The sequence below is a fragment of the Cololabis saira genome, chromosome 13 (assembly GCF_033807715.1).
Source record: "Cololabis saira isolate AMF1-May2022 chromosome 13, fColSai1.1, whole genome shotgun sequence".
Taxonomy (NCBI): Eukaryota; Metazoa; Chordata; class Actinopteri; order Beloniformes; family Belonidae; genus Cololabis; species Cololabis saira.
Genome location: NC_084599.1, coordinates 32,302,734 through 32,328,010, shown reverse-complemented (window position 1 = coordinate 32,328,010; position 25,277 = coordinate 32,302,734). Strand labels below are relative to the sequence as shown.

Below are 25,277 nucleotides of genomic sequence, written 5' to 3'. Positions count from 1 at the left end.
CAGTTCCCTGGAAGAGGGCTTTTGAGTTTATCATCGATTGGGCAGAAGAGCCTTTCTACACACTTCTCCATCACTACAAGTCTGTTACTCCATCACTACAAGGCCCAATCCCAATTCAACTTCACTCGCCCTTCTTTTCTTCCCTAACCCCTAAAAAAGAAGGGGGGGTTTTAGGGCACTTGAAATCTAGGGCACTTGGCCCAGGTGCCTGTCCCATTTCTCCTACTCCCCCTCGTTTTCATCCCTACCCTGATCAGGAAGCTGAGAGCCTAAAGCTGTTTTAATTTCAGCTGTAGCGCTGTTAATATGGCACTTTATTAAGTTTTAATATTTTTTCAGGCATAAAGGTAACCTTAAGATCCGCAACCGGGGCTCAGTTTATCCAAATAACGCCTGTTAAGAAATTTGACACGATGTTTTCGGAGATTTGAGAATAGCCGCCGCCCCCGGGGAGCAGCCTCAGCTCACAGCCCGAGAAGAGACGTGTCCGCCCGGTCAGGCTGCTCCGTCGTCCAGGGAGAGAAACTCTCTCTGGGACGCAGCTCTGTTGAGAATTACGCTGGCTGAAATAAATCATTTAGGAAGATGTTGGTTTAATAGATGAAATCTAACAGTTGTAGCTGCGCCTGTTAAGAAATTTGCTCCGAAATTTAGAAATTTCTGTCTGCCGGCTCCGGAGTTTGGGTCCGCGCTAAATCAACGCAGACCTTATGGCGTAGATTACGTAACGTACGCCGTAGGCTTCTGCGTTGGTGTAACGCGGAACCATAAATCCCTTTATTCTGGCGTGATCTTCGGCAACTTTATCTGAAAGTGTGTAAATTACCCAGATAACAGCTGGATTACTTTGTGGTTTCAGAAAACTATTATATCAGAAACATCCAAAACAAATCTGACGGGTCACAGGATTATTTCTCCCAATTTTCTGAGACGAGTCTGCCTGTTTGCCTTCGGTCGGCGAGTCAAATCGACACAGAGCCTACGGCAAAAGCATTCTGGGAAATTTTCATACCCCCTCGCTCGCCAAGTCAGCATCTGAAATCCCTCGATTTGAAGGGGCTATTCTCAGCCCCTAGCCCTCGTTATGCCCCCTCCCCCTAGGTGAAAAGAGGAATTGGGACACCACTACCTTCACGGGAACGCGCAAAAGTTAGGGTTAGTGAAGAAAACGAGGGCGAGGGGGAGTATTGGGACGCAGCCCAAGTCTGTTACTCCATCACTACGAGTCTGTTACTCCGTCACTGAGAGTCTGTTACTCCGTCACTACGAGTCCGTTACTCCGTCACTACGAGTCCGTTACTCCGTCACTGAGAGTCCGTTACTCCGTCACTGAGAGTCCGTTACTCCGTCACTGAGAGTCCGTTACTCCGTCACTGAGAGTCCGTTACTCCGTCACTGAGAGTCCGTTACTCCGTCACTGAGAGTCCGTTACTCCGTCACTGAGAGTCTGTTACTCCGTCACTGAGAGTCCGTTACTCCGTCACTACAAGTCTGTTACTCCGTCACTGAGAGTCCGTTACTCCGTCACTACAAGTCTGTTACTCCGTCACTACAAGTCTGTTACTCCGTCACTACAAGTCTGTTACTCCGTCACTACAAGTCTGTTACTCCGTCACTACAAGTCTGTTACTCCATCACTACAAGTCTGTTACTCCATCACTACAAGTCTGTTACTCCGTCACTACAAGTCTGTTACTCCATCACTACAAGTCTGTTACTCCGTCACTACAAGTCTGTTACTCCGTCACTGAGAGTCTGTTACTCCATCACTGAGAGTCTGTTACTCCATCACTGAGAGTCTGTTACTCCATCACTGAGAGTCTGTTACTCCATCATTGCTCAGTCTTACTTATGTTATGTTGCTGATTTCTGCATTGTCATTGATACTGGAATCGTTATTTTAGAGGTGGAACTGTTTACTTCGGTTGAGCGTGTGTCCATGTATGATATATATGTTCTCTGGACAGAAAGAAGAAGACAGAAAACATGGATTCAAACGTTCTAAGCAGGAACCAGCTGTGTGAATGAGGAATGCTTCAAGGCAAACTGTTTCCATGCCATTAGGTTTCATGTGCGACTTGTAATAAACGAATGTTGGGGGATGTTTTTTATTCTTGTGGACATGTAAACTAAGCTATGATGTTCTCGTTTCTAAACAATGGTGATAGAAAGCAGATCACGGCTCCCTGTGGTGCCGACGGGATTGTTAAAACTGTGTACTTCTAGAAATGTGGTTGAGCAGTTCAGTGAAGAACAATCACTCACACATCTGGTATCTATAGATTGTTCTTTCTAGTGAATGAACGAAACAGGGCTGGTGGTCTTTCCTGCCAAGATCCAACAGCAAAGACAAAACATTGTAAAAATGTTGTAAAGCTACGCTAAGATTATGATACTATCTCACAGCAATGCTAAAAAGTGAACAGGAACTGGCTGTCTGCTAGCTGACGTAAACCTTATTTTGTGAAACCAGTTAACGGCTACACACTGAATAAACTGCTGATGTTGACTGAGGCCGAACATTTTTAAATGATATCACTGGAAATGGGTGTGGGGTTTTCCATCATTTGAAGGGCTAAATAAGCAGAATTCAGTGAAATTATGCACAACGCCTGCAATTACACAGAGCTTTTCAAGCTCTGATAACTGAATCTGATAGTGTGGTGAAAATTTACTCTCTGAATACTGGTAACTGACCAACTAAATGCAATTTAATTAAAAAACAATACAAAAAACAAAAATTACTAATATTGTAGGGAGACTAGTAAAAATACGGTTGACTATAATAAGCACATAAAGCGAAGCTGCTATGAGAGGTATTATAAACATCCAACGAGGGTAAAGATGAAACGTTTGATACGTAAACAACTTGCATCAACCTTGACTTCATTTATGAAGCCCTCCTTCAAAATTAATGGATACGCTCCACAGTATTTGCTATCCATCTCATCACTAATGATTAATCTGAAGATTTCTTATTACCGTCTGCATCTGGTTACTTTAAAATCTAATTAAGCTTATTTCTCTGGCTTATTTCCCAGAGAACAACACTTCCTACATTGATTTACGACAAACAGCTTCACAGACAGCCAAAGCTTCCCTAGACTCCTGGTCTTCCCATCACAGACCCCTGACAGATGTCTGCATGGTTTCTCTGACTATCAGGTCCATATAGCTGGTCACATCAGTAGACCTTGTGTCTCTTTGTATATAAAACCAGAGGGCCACACCTCCTACATTCACTGCTAATTCGACACTTTCTTACATGTTTATGAAGACACCTAGGCCTGTGTTGAAAAAAAATCGATTTCCCAATTCTAAATCGATTCTCATTAATTCCTAAAAATCAATTAATATGTCTAAAGATCGATTTTTTTTATTTATTTATTTATTTTATTTATTTATGCATTATTTTTTTTACAACTTTTGGTAATTTTTTTGTTTATCCCCAAATATTTTGTTGGACACGAGAATAACTGGTGCCATGTTTTTTCCTTTAAATATGTTTAAAGGTATGAAAACATTAAAGTGTTAGGTTATAATTGCATAAATTGTCTATATTTCATTACTTTATATACTGCCTTGGGGTTACATTTGCAAAAAATGCTAAAAACCAAATGCTCAAAAATTAAAAACCAAAATAGACCGAAAATGGAACAAATAAAAACGGAATGTGGGAAAAAATAAAACTGATTTCTTCCGTCTCTGTTTCCTCCCTGGATCTGTTTGGTAATTCTGACCCACAATGTTTCTGAAAGCAGTTCTATCAGCATTCTGGGAGCTGATTGGTCCTTACAGCATCATTAGCTGCAATACTTGCTGTTTAATCTCAATATAATACTAGTAGTAATATTTTGCATAACTACAGTCATATAATTCATGCAACAGCTCAAAAAAAAGTTTTAATAACACTAACCCAAATCAATATCGGAATCGAATCGGATCAAATCAAATCTTGATAATCGATTCTGAATCTTAAGAATCGGAATCCAATCGATTCTTGACATTTAAATCGATCCCCAGCCCTACTCACACCACTGGGGCTCGGTTAAAGTGCACCAATCCATGATAGTGTGACAGTTTCAGTACAAACTTGAAGTTAAGCAGGGTCATGCTGCAAGTGCCAGGTTTGCAGAGCAGAGACCAAGTTACTCACAAATAAAATAAAATAAAACAACATTACACCATTATTGCACAAAAAGGTGCTCAGTTCAAAAGATAAGAAAAAGCAACATTTGATCTTATCTCAGAACTGTATTTTCATGTGATTAATTTCACCAATAATCTGGCCTACACCCCCAAAACACAGCTGAGGCTAACAGGAAGTGATGAGGAAAACACCAGGAATATGAATTCTACTAAATCTGCTGCAGTAAATATTCCTCACAACGGTAGCTTAAACTGAGGGAGATCTGAAGGATAGTCGGCTGTGCAAACACAAACTTCAGCTTTGGGTGAAGATGAGGGAGAGCAGCTCAGTAACCCTGGGAGGCCTGAGGATAAACACTTTCCACAAACACGAAAGCTCAGCCAGGACGGGAAAGAAGTGTCACTGTCTCACAGGGTCATAACGGCGATCAAATGCAGAAAGCGCACACAAGCGTTTCCTTTTTTTTGACTAAAAATTAAAAAAAAAATACTAATCCGAGTGTGGCATTTTAAGAGGATGCGTGAGATTTGCTCAGCTGAGAGAAAAGGTGGAGGTCAGGGGAAAAAGGGAGAAGGCACTTTCCGGATCACAGGAGTGGAATAAAAAATATAAACATGAAAGGAAAAAAAAACAAAATATAAACAAACATTCAGAAATGTGTGAATGGTTCTTTTGATGCAGTCTGCCTCTTTTCCAGTAAGACGATGCTGCTTACACAGCTCTGTTTATTTTAGCACAAGAACTCCTTTATTGGAGTCTTGGAGTCGGCTGATATTCCAGTAGACGCACACATCAACAACATGCAGTCATACCCTTTGTGGCAAATGACCTCTATGAAACCGTTACCGCCGTTATCCATGACTTCATACCGTTAATAATATGGTTCAAATTTAAGCGCTGCTTCTAAGGGCATTATTCAAAAATCCTGTTTGGGGTTGAAATGGTTCAGCCGTGTTTCGGTCCCTAAAATGGGAAGAGACCTCTCTCTGGAGCGACCCTCTCTCCTCTCTCTGTGGCCTCTAGGTGACCGTACAGAGTTAATGTAAAGTACTTTCCGAGGAAAAGCATCCAAATTCTTCCCATGTTTACAATGAAATTCAAGCGGGAGTTGCTGCCATGCAACGGTTTACTCACAGATACCAGCCCATGACATGAAATGTGTACTTAATGTCCAAGTAGAACAGTGTCTGAGTGATGAATAACGCTCAATCACCCCCGTTGACAGGACACAAGCCTCTTTCAGAGCTCGCTGTGCCACAGGGATGACTGTATCAAACTAAAACTAGGAATCACTTTGAGAACGGGACACTAGCGTTTAGACTCCCCTTTCACTTTGTTATGGCCAGTTTTTACAATTTAATGAACAGTTTTCATTTTTAAGAGTTGGTATAATTGAATCAACTTAGTATGTCAACCACTGCAATGGTTTAAACAAAGAAATAAGAAATTAATCAAGACAACAAATTAAAAGAAATGAATAAACTCAGTGTTTCTGAAAGGAGAGAGGATGAGCTTTACAGGGATATTTGGTTTATTATTGTACCACAAAGCATCACTTATTACAAGGTAATGCTGTCTGGAGACAGGCTGAAAAATCAGCTCTGCCTGGATTTTACCATATGTGCTTCACATTACAGAAGATATTGAAAGCTGGGGTTTTTCTCTGAAAAAAATGAGCAAAAGTGCTCATTCATCGTAGCTAACTCCACACAAGGTAGCCTATATGATACTTGGGGGATTTTTTTTTAAATCGTATATGTATATATGTATATTATTATGGAGCTGATGCAGAAGTCTCAGAAATTCATGTATCAAACATGATTTATCTGGCCTTATAGGGTTAACACCATCCATCACTGCTTCAATTGAAACTGAATTCAAACTTGATTTGAACAGTTAAGTCATTACAGCAGGAGGCGAAAGGTTATGTGTTGCTAAATTGGAGAAACATATCTGAAAATGTTTAAAACTAGTAAAACAAGAGATCAGATTTATAATCAGCTCAGAACTTATCTTCAATTTTAGTGCTATATATTTAGGAAATGTACCGACTGGACTGAATAAACAGGACAGATACCTCTTACAAATACTGTTAGTAGCTAGTAAAAAAGCAATAACCAGGAAATGGCTGAGTAAAGAATCTCCTACAATCCTTGAATGGATTGAAATAGTTAATGACATCTACAATATGGAACGATTGACTTTTTCTTTGAGACATGCTACCAAGAAAGGTGAAAAATACTGGGAAAAATGGAAGTCCTATTTGAACCTAAAATGATTTTCTGTATATGTGTTTGGTAGAAGAAATATGCCATTGTTTTTGTATTTCCCCTCTGCACAAAAAGAATGGACTTTTGAGTTATGTAAGAATGGGAGACATCTTCCATCTTCCTACGGAACGCTTAGGATCTACAAGAAAAGAGTAAAGGATCTAAAATCCTCTAGCACCCCAACCTGCACACATGGACACTAAGGACCCAATATATTTTGATAAAACTGTAACCCGGACCCATTCAATCTTGTTTTAACAACATGCATTTCTATACACCTGTGATGACCCTGTCTGTCTTATGTTTTGTTTTTGTTGAAAAACTAAATAAAAATAAAATATAAAAAAAACAAACTAGTAAAACAATGATGCTGTGTTATAGAAATATGTTCATTTTTTGTGTTTAAAGTGTTCAATGGGGCCACCTTTTCATCAGTGTTGATGCCGCCTGCCCGGTTTAGTTATTTACGCTTTTAACTTAATCTAAGCTGCTCATAGTATGAAACAGCCAGTAGGGGTCTTCATATTTTCCTTTACAGCTTGTTGTGTGTGTTTAAAAAAAAACAAAATTTTTCACATTTCTAACAATATCACATTACTATGTTGTTTATGACTGAATTATAGATTGATGAAGGGTAAAAAAATTACCCGTGAATCGTCAGAAGAACCAATCGTATGCCGGTATTGGGTGGGAGGCTCGTCATTGGTCGTGATTTCAGGAAGGCCGACACAAGCCCATAACGGGGCGTCATCTGAAACTGCTGTTCCTGCTCAGGCATCTCATCGCTACTTAGAATTACGCTAGCACCCTAGTGTGCCTATAATTAACGCTATTTATAGAAACAAATGTTCTCTTCATTCAATAGGTAATAAAAAAGATCAATATAAATCAAACTATAATTGCACTTTCTCTAAAGATACCTTTTATAGATGATCCTCATAAAGATTACATTGAAAAGAGGTCAAAGGTACTTTAAGGTTTTCATACAGGTAAAAAGGACAGAGCCTGACAGCTCATCCTAAATCTTGGCACATCTCGACACTTATCTTTCAGTAATTCCTGTCACCATGCCGTCATAAAATATAATTAATCTGCTTTGAGAAAGAATGCAGTCTAGCCTATGGCGTTAAACAAAAGGAGCATGTGTGGGAGTTACAAGGATGAAGGATGGGACGTTTGGTGACGCTCATCCGGGCCGGAAGGGAGGGGGCAACAATTATAAACATCCAGGATCATTCTGTGACAAAGTGGGAAAGCACGACGGAAAAAGAATCCAAAAGCAGGTGAGGCAACTGGGTGCCATCATCACACCCCCTGACCTCCTCAAATGAGGAAAAAAAAAGAAAGAAGAAGAGCTCAGGACTAAAGATAAGGATTAAGGGACTGATTCTCAATGCTGAAAATGAAAACATGAAGGGGAGGAGAAAACCTTCTTGTTTAGGCTGTTTCGCCGCAGATCCACGTAGTGGTAAAGGAATTTACAAGGCAGTGATGTCATGTCCATAAACAATTTATATCAGTTTCATACGCGCTGAATAAATCACTCATGATTAGCAAGATTGGACGAACGGTGGGCATGGTTACAGAAACGAGATGCCTGAGGACTGACAAGACTCTCACACACTTCTGGAGATTATAAGTGTGTCCAGAACTGTAAAAGCAAATAAACTGAGGGCCTTAATCACATCCTGAAATAGACAATTAGACAAAATGATTAGTGATTCTGATTTTGATAAAGGAGCTGAACAAATTGTCCAACAATGGGAACATTTCCCCCAATTAAAGGTTTGTTTTGTTTTTAGGTAGGGATATTTCCACTTTAAAGCTAAACCTGTTACTAATTGTTAAGATGCAAACAGTCAACCAAGTATCACAAAACGATATCACTTAATCTGGTAAATAGAGAAAGAGATGAAGGGATGAAGGAATCTTACTTAAACAAACTATCTGATTGGTGCTTTTAAGAAACACAAAATCCCTTCACTGCCAAGAAAGCATCACAACAAAGATACGAGGATAAGTTGTAGTCTCACCTCACAGAGTTCGCCTTTCTCCCCTCTGCCTTCATGAACACTTTCACATCATCAAACGGAGCATGAACATACATCTTCAACCTGAAACAGAAATGCATATCAGCTGATGAGACAAAAGAAAGACAAGAACGAAGAATATGGACACACGGCTTACTTACACACATATACATAGAAGAACAATCCTGAGTCAGAAATAAGACTACATGCTGACTACATGATCTGTGTGGTATACTGTGCAGTATGTACTGCATATTAAACAGTATGTACTGAATACAGTCTTTATGGTGACAGAATGACACTGTGAAGACAACGTCATTTCTTGGATGCTACAGCATTCAAGACAAGTTTCTAGTTTTGGAAAGCTGACATAATCAATAGTATGGAGAGCATAGTGGGAAACACTATGCAAAGTAGCCAATTCAGTTACAAGCTGGAAATGTTCCAGAACTGCCACAACATCTGGGTATTTTTTTACATTGTGCAGTTTGGGAAAACAAGTGTGCACTAGATGTATGTCATCTGGTTTCAAAAGTGTCCTTAGTGACAGGTAGGGCTGTGCGATTAATCGATTTTAAATCTAAATCGGATTTATTAATTAAGACGATGTTAAAAAAAGGAAAATCGGAAAATCGATTTTCCCTTTTTGCAGCTGGCTGCATTACAGACAGACCTCGCTTAGTCATCTTTGTTTGGTCAAGAAAATTGTAAATGTTGTCACTTTACTAAACTCAAAGAGGATTTACAGTATCTTTCAATTGCACTTCATTCCCAATAGGGAAATTTGTTTGCTATTTTCCTTTAAAAATAAAGATAGAATATTTGAAACAATTTATTCCATTGTCTTTTGTAGTTTTACTAAAAAAAAAATCTAAATCGAAATTGAAAATCGGGTTTTCAGAGAAAAAAAAAAAAAAAAAAATCGGGATTTTACTTTTGTCCAAAATCACCCAGCCCTAGTGACAGGTAAAGATAATATATGCAACTCTTATGCAGGGATTTTACCTAAACCAACTGATTTGCACTCTTAAATTAAGCATACTCCACAAACACAGCTACCATCTGCTGTGATTCAGTACATTTGACGATGACAAGGATTAATCAATAAATCAATGCAAAACACTTTGCTCTGCAGCGATTTGTTAAGCCAGGAAGTCCAGAAGTGAGTGATAATGATCTGAAAGCAACAGCAGGCAACATCACGAGAGAGCTTAACCAGTGATTATTATTAATGATCCATTTAGCTTTGATTTCTCTACTTTCCCACTTTTGAATATAAGAATGACTGAAACTCCCCTGCATTTCACTGCCTACAGAAAGATTAAAAAAAAAAAAAAAAAATAGGACCATTATCAACAAACCACATATTTACTCTTCAAGCAGACGAAGCTTACTTTTGACGAGTCACGGGATCCGACTCTGTCGGGTGAATGTAGGCGGTCAGGATCTGCTTCAAGGTTTGCATGTCCGACACCCTAAAACGTGGAAGCACATTGGGAAATAGGAACATTTGGGAATGACGTCAAAATTAAGTCATAATCAGATCATTTTTACCATTGATACAATTTCATTGAACACTGGTGGTTCAGCAGAAACATTTATGAGTATACCAATTAAGAAGTTCTAGTGTTATGCAACTCACCTCCTCTGGCTGAACTCGGAGCTGCTTTGAGGAAACATGAGCTTCAGATGCCACAGGAACACTTTATCTCTAAATGAGATGCAAATAAAGCCACTTGTAACTTTTTAATTTCAGTTGATCAAATGCAGCTGATCTTCATGCATGTTTATCAACACAGTCTGATGACATCATGTGTGCTTTGATGGCACTCCCTTCACAATCACACACAAATTCCCTTGTTTAATTCAGAGCACAAAATGAAATCAGCCGTAATCTATGCAAGAGAACACAAGTGCCTGCTTCCAAAATCTCCTCCATCTGCGGGGCTGTTTGTGCATGTTTAACTCAAAAAGGACGAGGGAAAAGAAAAAAAAAAAATAAATCTGTCGCCAAGGCGACGACTCCAGCTGGTCAATATCACATAATTATTATTTCTTGTGGAGTAATGCTTTGGCTAGTGGCCGTGAGGCTTGGTTGGGTTTTCTGGGCGTGCTCTTTAAGAACGCAGCTATTCCCCAAACAGCTGCAGTGTTCATGTCTACTACTGTTGTCAGAAGCGGCCAAAAAAACCTAATATATCAGTTGCTTGGGAAATAAAAACAACAGGATGGAAAGGGATTTACTCTTTAACAGTTAATGGTTTGATTAAGAATTAAATCTCTCTCTCTGGTTCTTTGAATTACGGCAGCTTAGTCACCAAATCGTAAAAGGCGGAAAGGTTGCTGGACACGGGCAAGAACGAGAGAGCGTGAATGAAGATTTTACCGTCCTTGAAGTATAGGTTACAGGCTTCTGGCACGAGAGGTGATCGGGCTTCCTCTCCAGAATCATAAACCCAACATGCCGAGGGATGAACATAACTAAAAGGACTTGACTGACCAAAACCACAGAGGATCACTGCAGCCTTGATGGATCGGATAAAGATAAAACGTACCATCAAAGACGCAAAGCAAAATTGTAAGGCGCAGCCAAGAGGCCTTGTTATTAAAGCTTCAGTGCTCATCAAAACAGATTCAAAGCAAAGCTTGGATGTTTTCTTTGATAACGCGAACATACTGATCTTTAGCAGATGTTTTTGACTTTTCTACAAACAAAGCTCTGCATAACAGCCTTGTAGAAATGTCAAACCAGCCTGAGTTAAAAGGAAAAATTGTTGCAAGTGGATAAGAGAAGAGATAGATAAACGGATTAAGAGATGGAAAGATGGATCAATAAGTAAATAGCAGTTTATGTATCCACTGGTGCATCATGTTGAGTGAATGAAGACGAGCTGGATAACTGGGTTGCAGGTTGCGATGACGTGCATCAGATCAGCACACACTGATGCAGGCACAAGGACCGACACTATGAACCGGTGCGAGCATGTCAAAGGCCGCCAGGAATAGAAACAGTCTCATCTGTTATAAACAGACAGAAGAGCTACTGTGGCACAGGCTGCAGACACACTTAATAATGGTTATGGGAGGAATGTGTCAGGTGGTAACCTGACCTCCAGGTGGCGGATCAAACAAGTCTGGAATTTAATTACCAACATCTCGGGGGCCACATACCACAAGGCACCTTCAGGGGTCCATTTCAGGTGCTGTGTGTGTCGTGTGTGGCTCGCCTCACGGCGGGTGGTAGTGTGAGTTCTGAGTTCATAACCTGTTTTCTCTTTTATGTAATTAGACCAGTGGTTTTTAGGTGTAATTTGCATCTAAAATGTGTTTCCATTAAATTATTTTAGAGGCAATAGAGGCAGATTGTGTGAATGAGAAAGGAGTGGAGTGAATTGGTTCACTCCGTTCTCTGAAACCATCTGCATTGGAAAAGCAAGACATTAGGTCATATTATGCCCTTTGTGACAGAGACATAATAATGCATTTCTCCTTAAAACCACCGTGTCCAGAGAACATGCAGCCTTCTGTTGATTGTGCCGTTGTTTAGCGAATCCAGTCCAGATGGGGGGATTGCGTAACTGCAGCATTTTTCCTCCGTCCAAACGGAAAGAAGATGGGTGAGAGGAGCTGGAACATGGAGAGCTTTTGTACGAGTGAAACACCCAATAGCAGACACTCATCAGTCCTTTAGGCTTTAACATAAACGTGATGCTGCACGTAGCAACAGCAGCAGTTAGGATGTTATGTGGGATTGTTGCCAGTGAACTGGGAGGGGCATTCCTTTGCAAGAGTCTATAATACCCGATACTTCTCGCCCCCGAGTCTGAGAAATGAATGGGTGGGATTGGTTTTGGTTTTGCTGCATCAGCGTGAGCACGTGAGACCGGATGCGAGTGTTTGTGCGCACAAGTCGCCGAAGGTGGGGGCGCGCCAGGTGTGCTGATACTATCATTTTATCATTACAACTAATGGAAACTATGTGTTTGAGAGGAAAAGGGCATTGCCCAAAGATGTTTGGAATAATTTCAGGAAAAGTCACAATGGGACACGTGCCATCATTCCACACCGGGGAGAAACAAAGAAACGCAGGTTAGAGCAGCGGAAATATGTCAAAGCGGCAGACTTAATAGTTGACGAGGGCTGCTTTGCATACCAGGACCTGCAAAAGGATGCCACACTTGAGCGTCTGCCAGCAGACTTTGGAGAGGTGATAATAGTTAGAGGCGAGCTGTGCGAGACAGTTCACGCATGTACCGAGTAACACAGTCTGCTGCGGAGGGGGAAAAAATGTTGTTTTTTTTAACGATGCAAAAATTATGCTGAAGGAGCAATATTGCTCGGGACTGGCATTTCTGCAACTCAATTAAAGAATTTTTTCCTTTGGGCGGATAATTCATAAAACAGCTTGTTAGATTACAAGTCTCGACTCTTTTCTGAATGAAAAAACAGTTTGTCCAGAAAAAGTGGAAAGACATGTGAACTCGTTTCATAACCGATGCTGTGAACGTGATTAACTGCTAGTTTCAGGAACAAAAACTTGATGTTTTCACAAACATTTTGATGACTTGGCCACTTGCAGCACGCTCACACTAGCTGAGTTTGACCCTGCCGTGCCGGGCGTGGCCGACGCCCCCTCCCGGTTCCGCAAACGGCCTGCCCTCATTACTGCAGCCTCAACTATATTTTAGTAAAACTGCTGCATGTACACTTCATCCCGTTGTTTCATGATACACACAACATCACGTTATCATGGTTTTTGTTTACTGTGCATGTGTGCATTCTCAAATAATCAGCATTACGGAGAACAGAACAGGAAGTATAATAGTTTCTCTATGGATTCTTTATCTTATTTTTCTTGACAGATGGCAGCCTTCAGAACTGTCTTTAAGGATATGTGTGAAACATTACATTTTATACGTCTCAACTTCATCAGTCACTACTTGTGTACAAATGTTTATTTAATGTGGACATATCACTCAAACTTAGAAGTTAGTTCAAACCAGAAGTATTCCACTGCACAACTTTAACTGCTTTACCAGGCTTTCAATGAGACAGGACTAAAGCAGACAGAGATCAAGATGGATGAATTCATTAAAAAGAGCAAAATCTGGTAAGTAAGTAAGTCATTGGGGTTTCTTGTGCCATCGTCACTGGAGCAGGAGGCCTGCGTGTTAGTCTGGCAATCCATCTTGGGGGATTAAGGACTGGGCAGGTCCAGCAGAAATGGAGCTACGTGTGAAAGCTCATGTCCTCTGCATTCATCTTGTTACATGCAAATGTCAGGATTTGGGTGTGAGTGAGAATTAGTAGAGAGAGATGAAAGCATGTGGGAGCCTTTTGGATGGAATAATATCAGAGTTCACATTCAAAGTTGGATCCACAACCTCAAAGGGCAGCGCTGCAGAGAGAAGCTACATTTGAACACTTGAGCTATTTGAACCATTTCTACAGTCTTACGTAATGTGTTGGTTTTTCCTTAAAGTCAAATGAAAACAAAAAAGCTATAGCAAGTGGGTATTAGAGCTGTACAAATTAACATTTTATGCTTCTTGAGTCTCTCAGTCGCCTCTGCCATGATATCCACTGTACCCCTCCCTGTAGACGTGGAGATTAAGCAGCTTTTCCATCATTGCTTTCTTGAATTTCTCCATCCTCTGCCATGTTCACGCCTATGAGCCAAGTCCATCACTGTTGATGTGTGATTCAGTGCCAGAATGCAGACGCTGTGTGTCAAAAATCTCTCCTAAAGGAATTAAGAGGGTCAGATGCAGTCAGGTGCTACTCATAAAACATACTTCATTCATTGATCTTTGGCAAGTGGAAATGCCTACAGCAACGATTTTGCTGGAGGCGTTTCCATTTAAATATTGCTTAGAAGTTGCATTCAAACAAACCACAAGACTTTTGGACTCCTGTGGACAACAGGCTTTGGCTTGTTTTTGGTATCACAGTATATGATTTGAAGATATTTGCAGTTTTAAAGTAACAAAAAAAAAAAAAAGTCATCAAAAACCCTGATGGGTGAAAAGAGGCGTCCTGCTCACTCCTCAAGTAAGGAGGAGACGTGAGCTCAGTGCAGGGCCCTCCCGGGGTTGGTAGAGGGAGCAATGCCCAGGACTGACTTAGGTAGGAGCTCTGGCTAATAAAATGGGGAAAAAGTCAGGGATAAAAACATTAAAAAAAAAAAAAAAAAAGAAGGTGGTCATCAATATGTAAGTAACTAGTAACTGAACATATCTGGATAGACACAGCTTGGAAGAGGAAGGCCATTTGGACTTTAAAGGTATTGTGACATGAAAAACACATTTTTCTTGATTGTTTGTGTTTTGTTAGGTGTCTTGACATCAATTACACCCAAAAAACAACGAACTTTTAACATTCAGTGTATTGTGTGCTTTCTGGGATTTTCCGCATAACTATGCAAAAACGGCGCATCTGGTTTGGTGGCGGGCCGTTACGTATAGACCCGCTAAATCACCGCCCCCTCCACCCAGCTCCCTGCCTCTTCTCCTCTCCAGCACACCATAAAGGCTGATTTATGGTTCCGCGTTACACCGACGCAGAGCCTACGGCGTAGGGTTACCGTGACCAGAGGACTCGACTGGAAGTCGAGTCCTCTGGTCACGGACTTCTTCCCCGGGCTGTAGTCGTCCTGTCTGGGCTGTGTGTGGGTGTTTGTGGTTCGGTGTGCGCGCATGTGTGTGGAGACGGCAGAGGTGTGTAGCGGTTGGGTTGGAGGAGGTTTGGAGGAGGAGCGGGGCAATGATTGACAGGAAAGGGGGAAAAGGACGCGTTTTTCACGGCGCAAAAAAACACCGTCATAAAAAGCCAGGAATGGAGTACTGGAGTGAAGTTTTTCTTGTTACACTCTTTTAGACACATTTGAGGGATGTTGGCCAAGACTTTTAATAGTGTTAAAAGCATGTTAAAAATGATGTCACAATACCTTTAAGGGCTATTTTAGAAGTCTGTCTGCTATACGGGGCAATATTTTGCACATGAACGCACCATTAATAGCTCTTTGGAAAAATGAAGGTAACACTATCTTAAAATGTATGCCTGTACATAGGCACAGGTGAAATAAATGCAGCAATAAAAGCAGATAATGGTGCTAATTAAACAATGCTGTAAAGAGTTTGCCAAAACAGTTTAAGAAAATGATGTCATACATACAATGGTTATTTCAAATCATTGTTGCTAAAAGTGCTTTTACAAGATACTGATTCGTAGGTATTCACCTCAATGAATCAGAAACATATTATGAGTAAGGAGCAAGCGGGTACTTCAAGTGCCGGTCTCTGGATTCTGGCTAATTTCTTGTTACCGTAAATAAACAATCGTAATCTTTGTAGTTCCACTTGTGTTGAATTTACTTCATTTTAAGATGTGGTGAGGATCAAATATATGCATTATTATGATTATAATTATTTTAATATTATGGCCTGAGAATAAAAGTGGATTTTTTCTTTTTACAATAGTTATGTTCACAACATTTTGCCAACTTTAACACCAAATGTTGCAAGTTTATGTCCTCTTTACTTTAGTTGAGGTTAACGATTCTGGTTATTCTACAGTTTGAGATTTTACTGATCAACAACTTACTTGGCCAACTGTAATGACGGAGTTTGCAACACTAATGAAGCTGCTATTTGTCAGTGTCAACCTAAGCTTTGCCTCAAATGACGGTCGAAAGCGCCTCTGCTCTGCATCAGCGGTGGTTAATAAAGCGAAGGGCAGCCAGCAACCTGTCGGCTGGCGTCTGAAACACACGACTAAAGTGGCTGATGATTCTTTCATTTGAACCTAATTTCTGGAAAGTAAAGGTCGCACTGCACATGAGGGTAAAGTGATGAATATTCATAGCCTGCCATGAACCTGGAGCTGAAAGATAGTTATCCCAATATAAACCCATTTCTGCGTCTATTAAATCCAGTTATACGACTCTTGGTATTTACAAAAAGAAATGTTAATGTCATGACTCATGAAACTTTGTCAAAACTGCATTAATTGCTCTCGTGAGGTGCTGCAATTACTCCTAATTACTCCTCATCCACGGTCTTGGTGTGGCTGCGTCATGTAAAACATTTCAGCTGCACAGAAAGGAATAATTGCTGATCAGGTCGAATTTCACTGAACTTGGCGTTAATGCCAAAACGGCAAGTTTCAGTAACCATCCTATTACCTCCTTTCCTGTCTTACAGCTATTTTGAACCCTGAAGTATTTAACTTCTGCTTATTTTCTGGATTTTTCATGAACTCTTGTTAAAAATAAATATACACTTCTGGTGGAAAAAGCAAGCAGACCGTTGGTGTGGAGCCTCGAGGTCAGTCCACAGCAGCTTTGTAAGGGTTAAGGATAGATGTATGTGGTTTGGCTATGGATTGGATGCTTTGGAGATAACTTTGTATCTATTTCCAGACTTATCCAGATCAGACTGGTAGCTGACAAACTTTGAGATGTTGTGAGTCCAAAAATTACTATAAGTCCTAATCAAGTCCCTGTCATAAAATTTACAAGAATTACGTCACAATCTTGATATCCTTGATTAGAGAGTCTTGTGCAGGTGATTTATGTTAAATTTGTTGGTTAAGAAGCTACAAATGTTGTGCATATATTATATACTCCATATTCAGATGACATCAGATGAGCTAGAACGTGATGATTTTTGCACATTTAGTGGCAAACACAAAAATGCATCCCGCTGTACACACGTTACACAGCGACAAGTATCTTATGTTTTATATGCTTTATATATTATTGATGGTATTTTCAGCTGTGAAATGCGGTGTCTGACATGGAAGTTTATTTGGCTCGACTCTCTTTGCAGCCAGACTCAAGTGGCTCTTCGTGGAACCGCAGTTTTTGGCACCATCTCATCAGCTTGGCATTTCTCCCTCGGTGGTTGCATCTTTGGCTCTTTAGAGGTTTTATTCATTGCAGGGAAGGTCGTAACACGATGATGTGAACAGCAGTGAGAGAATGCTCGAGCAACAAATGCATTCAATTAATGATGTCATGTAGCAACTTTTGAGTTTGACACATTAAATCGGTGCAAGGAACCACACGAGGCATGGTGTCATGCAGTATCTTTTCGTTCAGAGATCATTTCTCCCTCCCACCGTCAGCTTGGGAAACTTCATTTTGGAGCTCAATGTTCCTTAACACCTGTCAATGACTGGAAAAAAAAAATATTACCTACCCTCACCAAGAAAGCTGGTTTAATTGAGGCTGATTACCATGATGTGGGAAAACGATATATGGGGAATAAAACCACACAGCTCATGTTACTAATTATCTGAAATTGTAGAAATATGTTCACTTATTACCCACAGTAACTGCTCCTACAAAGTGTTGTCCAGTCTTCTCAGGCTGTCTAAAAGGAAAATGCCCTGCCATGCCAGGCTGAGGCTGAAGAAAACATAATTCCACCCTAACACAACTACACCCAATGTTCTGCCAAATGCCAGCGATTATATACTTACCCTCCAAGGGCTGGACTGAGCGGCAGCCTGTAACTTTTTGTTAATCTCTTTACTGTTTGTGGCTTGTTTTTAAAGTTAGTCATTGCTAACGAAAAAGTCAAAAGACAGTATGCATTTCCATGACTTTCCATTCAAACATTTAACTGAAGAGGCAAACTCGTGTACACACATACACACGATCGCGAAGCATGAAAGCCCTACAGTCAGCTGTTTGCCAGTAATGATCCTTCTCTGGCAGCTCGAGTACAAAGCCGGAATATGTCGCTAACCAGCTGCAGTCGCACTGCTCCCACATCTGCTTTTTATATTATGTACTTGTACAATTTGAAGCACATTTTCTCTCCGTCGCCCGCTTTTAATTGTATACCTTTTATTCCATTCTTAATGATTCTCTCTCAAATACCAGAAGAGCAAAAGCATTAAACTCGCCACTCGATGAAATTGCGGGACTTTTACACGTTTTCCAGGTGGTGCAAACTTATAGAAAAGAAAAAAACAACGGCGCTAGCATCGTAGCAAAAAGCTTTCAATCTGTCAATGAAACGGTGTTAATTGGTTAACATGTTTTCTCATTTACTGTGTCAAAAAATGTGTTTGTTTATCTTGAATAGCACTGATATAATGTATTTCTCAGTGATACAACGCAACTGTACTTGACTGGATAGATACAGTATTTATTCTTAGTGTTTAACTCCAGCGTTTCCTCAGTGGGAGTCCTCTGCATTGGGAGGGCTGTTGACTCCGGTTGCCATAGCGATGGCCTATGGTCCACTTATCACTGGGTTGTGGTGGGGTCCACCCCGCCTGGGGGTGGGTTGTGGTGAGTTGTGGCCCCTGGATGCGGCAGCCGCTTCCAGATGCAGACGGCTCCCTGTCATAGTGTTCCCTCACTGGTTCTTCTGTGCCCAGCATATTTACTATGTTATTATGTCTTTTAATCTTTGATTGGGTTTTAACATGGACAGGAATGAGGGTTGGTGGGGAAGGGGGTGAGTGGATGGGTGGGATCAAGTGAGTTTTTACCGTTAGCCACTTTCTGCTGCATTTTATTGTATGAAAAGTGCCATATAAATAAAGTTTGATTTCATGACTGATTGATAGTTATCGGTCTGACAACAGTCTAAAATCGAGCTTTTGGCAACAACCTAGCTAAGGATTCAACTGGAGTTTCCTACAAATCCGAGTGTACATGCGCAGGAAGAGAGTCGATTATTGAGTGAGGTGGCTTCTACTCCACGACACCAGGTGGCGCTACACGCCCTTTCACGTTGCCATTCTTAGCTGGAACAATTAGTCTTGTCATGCCGTGACTGTCTTTATTCCCGCTTCCGCGGTCTCGTCACTTCCAGAAGGGGGAGTCCCAGGCCAGCAATAGCTGAGCTAACGGTGGTTGGTGTATATATGCAGGAATAGTTCGATTTAGAACCACTTTATCTGGCTCTAATAGCTTGATAACAAGAAGTCCAGTTAGGTTTGACAACAGCCCGACTAAGGTGTAAACTTGGCTTATAAAACGTATCTATAGTATCAGTCGACTACGGCAGTAGGGCTGTCTAACGACTATTTTAATAGTCGACTAGTCACTGACTATTGAAACGATTAGTCGACCAATCGGATAATTAGTTTTTTTTTTCTTAAATTTAGTATGAGGTTGCTTTAATTATGTGGCAAATGATAATAAACACAAGAAAGATGGGTACTTCAATGAAAAATAGATATTTTATTCTTCTTCGGATTGCATGCATTTAATTTAAAATACTTTTGTCAGGCACAGTCAGGCCGTTAAAGCTCTCTTTTAAAGCCAAAATAGGCTTAATATCTTACCAAGGCGAGTCCATTTCATTCAACTGTCCGACGTGCTTTCTCTTCAAATGCTCGTGTATTACCGACGTGTTCCCGTGATAAGCAAGGTCTGCTTTGCAAACCTTGCAAGTAATCTTTTTATTCGTATCGAGGCTAAAATGCTCCCAAACTTTTGAAGTTTTATAACCCGCAGCTGCGCTAAGACGCTATTGTGCATGCGCGACTCTCGGTAGAGATTGTATTGAAGTGAGACGCCTCACTCCATTGGAAAAACACGTCTGGCGACAATGGAATTCATTGTCGACAATTTTGATTATCGATTTTTGTCGACAACGTCAACGAATCGTTGCAGCCCTATACGGCAGTAATTCCACTTTCTCTTAGTGTGTGTGAACGTGCAGACTGTGGCTTCAGCAGTTGTGGTGTTAACTGAATTAGCAGAAAATCTGATTGTTCTAACCAAGATTATGCTGAAATGTGATTTCTTTTCATAATACATTTAAGATCGCGTGTTTCCAGAGTTAACCTCCCTCCACTGGCTCCCCATAAAACTTAATTGAATTCAAAATTCGGTTACTTGTGTAAATAGTCAGAAATGGCCTAACTCTGTGGTATTTGCAAGACCTGATAGTTCTTTATGTTCCTAGCAGAGCTTTCCGCTCTCAGAGTGCAGGTTTACTTGTAGTTCATATAGTATCTAAATGTAAATCTGGAGGATAGGTTTTCTGTTATCAGGCACCGTTACTATGGAACCAACTTCCAGTTTGGGTTGAGGCCGACACCACCTCCAACTGTAAAACCAAACTTAAAACCTTTCTGTTTAGCATACCCTGTAGTTAGTGTTTAGTAAAGCCTTTTGAATAAACTCTAGTGTGTCAGGGCCAGTAGTCATAGCTGCAACTGCAGGACCAGACCAGAGCAGCTGGTCTTAAATATAGCCTCGTTGTAGATATGCTGCTATAGACCTACGCTGCAGGGGGGCACATGATCTACTAAGCGGTGGCCTTCACCCTTCCTTCCCCCCTCTTCTTTTTCCTTTCTTCAGATAAATCTTCAGATATTAAAGGGGACCTATTATGGCATCTAATAGCTATTTTTAACAGGCCTTGAATGTCTTAAAAACAAGCTTTTGATTGTTTTTGCTAAATAAATTAGAAATTCAGCCTCTGAGCCATGTCTTTATCTTCCCATTCTCTAACCTCATTATATATGCAGGTTTCTGAGTGGGCGGGGCTATGATAATGAGGCTCTGTGCTGATTGGCTGCCTGAATGACACGATACACCGCTACGAAAAAAATGGCAGAGTTAGTTGTGGGTGTGGTTTCACGCATTGCTCCCGTCGTTACGTAACGACTGGAGCAGAATCTGAACGGCTCGTAGATCCACATCACATTGGATGGCTCATCCGGGCGGCTGTACAGACACTGCAGAATTTGGTTGCTTTTCTCCTTCTCTGAGTTGGCAGGCTGAGGGGAGACCACTTTATATATGTAAAAGCAAGAAAAAAACTAGTTTTTCATAATAGGTCCGCTTAAATTAGAAGTACCTCATAATTGTTCTCCATTGTTCCTGTAGTTTGTTGTGCTGGTTTGCCCCCTCATTTTCTCTTCTGTACATGTTTGCAGGCCAGAGCTCCCAGAGCTGACAAAGCTAACATGTACAGAAGAGAAAATGAGGGGGCAAACCAGCACAACAAACTGCAGTCCCACCCTCCGACCATCCCAGTGTCTGCCGACTACACCTGTTTATATAGTCATCTCTGTAGCACATCAACTGACCATGTATCAGCAATAATATAAGCACTTTGAACTTTTAGTTCTCCATCTAGATAATCACCACTGATATATTTTGTCTCATGAAACAGTGACAACATACCTGTGTCTCTCCCCTCTCTGTTCTTCATCCTCCCTTTCCTACCTCCCTCCTCTTCTCCTGCTCTACCCAGCTGGCCTTCGGCAGGATGGTCCCCCCCTTATGGTCCAGGTTCCTCTCAGGATTTCTTCCCTCTTAAAAGGGGAGTTTTTCTTTCCACTGTTTGGCTTAAAGGCTTTTCTCCCGCTAGGGGAGGTATTTACTTGCCAACATTTCTTTAATAATTGCTCGGGGGCCACGTCCTGGGCCTCTGAAAAGTTCCCCCAGACAATTTGTATTGTAATAGATGCTATACTAATAAAACTGAATGATATGCTACCTGGTAATTTTACAAACTTACAGTTTATCCTCATTACCTCACACATATACCCTATTCATTCCAAGTAATGCACATTCATTCCAACGTATTCTCATGAACTCCGATGTCGAGTTTTCAGTTTTGAAAATTCCCAGAATGTTGCTGCTCTCGTCATACACTCCCACAGCTGTTGATCTGGGAAACGGAAGGAGGGAGTTGAGGCCTGCTACTAAAGCCCGATGTAAATTAGTGCTCCTTCAGATGAGCACACTTCAACTCACCACCTGCAGAACTGCAGAGATGGACATGACAGAGTCAGAAACTCAGGATGGAAAACAGGGCGGTGAAAAGGAGTCGCACCGCAAAACCAGCTGGAGGGAACTGACAAAGCTTTCTTTTTAGTGGCAATCCTGATTGGCACCTACTGTTGTCCCTGGGAATTTCAGGCTCGTAAAACTTTAATATGGAGTTCAATAACCACCCCCACCCCACCCTCTCTATTCTTCCACTGTGGGATTAAAGTGGCATGGCTCAGCCTCAAAAGAAATAGTGAAATGAGTGGCAGAAGGTTGCACAGAGACAAAAGAAAGCTGCCAGAAATGACAAGACCACCGGCGGAATTAAGCACATAAGAGGAAAAAAAGAGTCTTACAGTAGCAATAATGAGCTGCAATGTCGAATACACGACACTGACTAAAATTAACCTTTTCTGGAAAAAAAGTTATATTTTAATTGTCAATTATGTTTAATTATGTTTTAAATTTCACAGAAATTCTATTTCTGGCAGCCATCTGGCACAGGTGATTCAATTAACTTCTGTGTTCAAAAAAAATAAAAAATAAAAAAAAATAAAAAAGCAGAAGGAGTCAAGTGTAAATAATCTTGAAATACATTTCATTCGGAAAACTTGTTTTTCATATTTTTGTGTTTTGAGTAAATTAATAGTTAATTATGACTCGAATGTGTAATTTTACGTTGCAGAATATGAAACAGACGTATTTAACCCATCTCTGAAGTAGTTTATCAATTGTTCCTTTAGCTGGAGCAAAGCACTGCAACAGTCTAGTCATACTCTGACCACTTGTCAGCTTATGTTCAGCAGTAAGTGCTCAGTGTTTGTGTTTGCGTTGCCTGGAATCTGCAAATATACTGACTCACAGTGTCAAACACTACTGTAACCAACTCCCCTTTCTCCCAAGCAGCAATGAAATGAGTCTTGTATCACTTCATCAACAGAAGTTAAGTTGGTAGCAACTACTGCCAACTTTGAAAAGATATTTCCTTCTGAATTGAATGAATAACATTTCATAACATGACCCTCTGTCGTTCTGTGGGTTTGACATATTGCCACAAAAATGTCATCTTGTACTTACCAGGTATGGAAATGAGATCAAATCTATCTCAGATGAACAACAACAAATATAAACTAAGCTGGATAAGTTCAATCAAGATGCTGCTAATAAAATATGGTTGAATAATTATTAGTAAATGTGGCTCTGGAGCATTTACGCATCTGTTAACATAATGCCAATGAGGACAGACATCAGTTATGAACCTGGAGAAGCATTGAAATCAACAAAGATATACATGGGGGAAAAACAAACTTTTCAGAGTTTAGTTAACACATTTGCAAGTTAAATGTTACATTTCTAACTTAACTTTAGAAAAATACAACCGTGCTCATATTTTTCAAGAATTTTGGTTCCCATTATTCTCAAAACTGGATAATTTTTCCAAAGGGGACTAATGAGTATCTTTATTTTCGAACTTGTGCCTTATATGTATGTATGTTTGTATGTATGTATGGATATATATATATAGTTTGATATCGCTGTTGCTGCCATTATATATTTATTTATTTATTTTTTTTAATATTTATTTAATTTTGTTCTCCCTTAATGTATGTTTTTTTTTTTTTTTTCCCCTAGGGTAATTATGGGGAGGGTAGGAATGTGGGTATAATAGAAATCATGCATGTGAAAATGTGAATTGTGAAATTTATTGTGAAATAAAAAGATATAAAAAAAAAAAAAAAATGTTAAAGTTCAAGACAACTCAAATGGAAAACGTTTGAAAAGTATTATTTGTTTTGATGGAGCTGAGGGCAAGCCGCTCTGGCCCGCTGAAGTCACCACAACCCATATCGCGTTGTAACGTAAACAGCAATGGCTGACCATAAGTTGAAGGATTTTCTCTAAGAAGATAAAAACAGTGATATCGCAAGTCTTTAAAATATCACATTCATGAATCTAACACTAATTTGAACCTAATAAGCCCTACAAATGATATTTTCTGCAGTTTCTTCAAGAGGATTTGCTTCCTGTATAACAGATCGTTTGTGAAACAAAGCACAACTGTGCAAAGTTTCAGCATGTCGAGCAGATTCCTCGTAGTTTAAGCTTCTCTGCTGAACTTCAACGACACACGCTTATATTCTAAAGACCAAAGCAGGTCAATGTTTCATCATCCTACATGTTACAGTTGTGAGATAGCACGGCGACAGGCAGCCCAACACACAACTGCTGTTACCGCTTAACAAGAGTGCCATCCTGTGGCAGAGGTGCAGATGAATCAGGACTTCATCTCACCAGAAACCCCGTAGGAGCCGTTTCTCTGGTACCCAGTGGATCACAAATATCCTCATAGTTTTGTGTTTGTGCTCAATTCTGCTTTTGTATGTTCTTCTAAACCGTAAGACATGCGCAGCGTTTCATTCAGAAGGATAATAATGCTGATATTGCACCATGACAATAATGTGCATAATGACGGTTTCAAAATGGTAAAGACAAAGTTGCATCAGTCACCTGACTTTCTTTTAAAAATAATCATATAGATGTTTTATACTTGAGCGACAAAAAGGACGAGTGATTTAAGAGTATAGAGAGTTTTAAGTCAGAGTTGTTTACCTTGTTTGTAAAATTTTGTCGAAATTGACTTCTAACATTGTGCTGAACTGAAACTGTACAATGCAATCAACGTTTTGTCAAACACCAGCTGAAGTTGAGACAAATATAATATCTGTATCTGAGTGCTCTTACCGTGAACGGAAGAAAGTCGAGTTTTCTTTGTTCTTCGTGAACGTGACGGGGAGGGATCGCAGTGTGATGTTCATCTTCCTGGCATGGGAAGCCAATTTTTTGCTCTGGAAAGCAGAAATATAAAAACAGTGATAAGTCATAAGATCAGTCATTAGAAACAGTGGAGATTTAGAGCTGAGAAGACAGTCAGATATGGGAGATAGAGAATTAAAAGATTTTTCAATCAGTAAAAGAGTTTACTTTTTATCATGCAGTATATATTCATGATTCAGGGCAGGACAGTGCTGAAAACATGCACCAAACTGTCCCAAAAGGGCCCCTGTTTTTTAGCA

General features: G+C 40.3%; 1 protein-coding gene across 1 annotated transcript in view; it reads right to left on the bottom strand.

The window, feature by feature from the left end:
* znhit6 (zinc finger HIT-type containing 6) overlaps nt 1–25,277 on the bottom strand; it is a 37,647-nt gene that overhangs the window by 6,000 nt on the left and 6,370 nt on the right. The window contains exons 5-8 of the mRNA XM_061737235.1: nt 24,946–25,049; nt 10,093–10,161; nt 9,845–9,925; nt 8,454–8,534 (exon numbers count right to left, since the gene is read on the bottom strand). Coding sequence (XP_061593219.1) covers nt 8,454–8,534; nt 9,845–9,925; nt 10,093–10,161; nt 24,946–25,049 — 335 coding nt within the window. The remainder of the gene's footprint in view (nt 1–8,453; nt 8,535–9,844; nt 9,926–10,092; nt 10,162–24,945; nt 25,050–25,277) is intronic.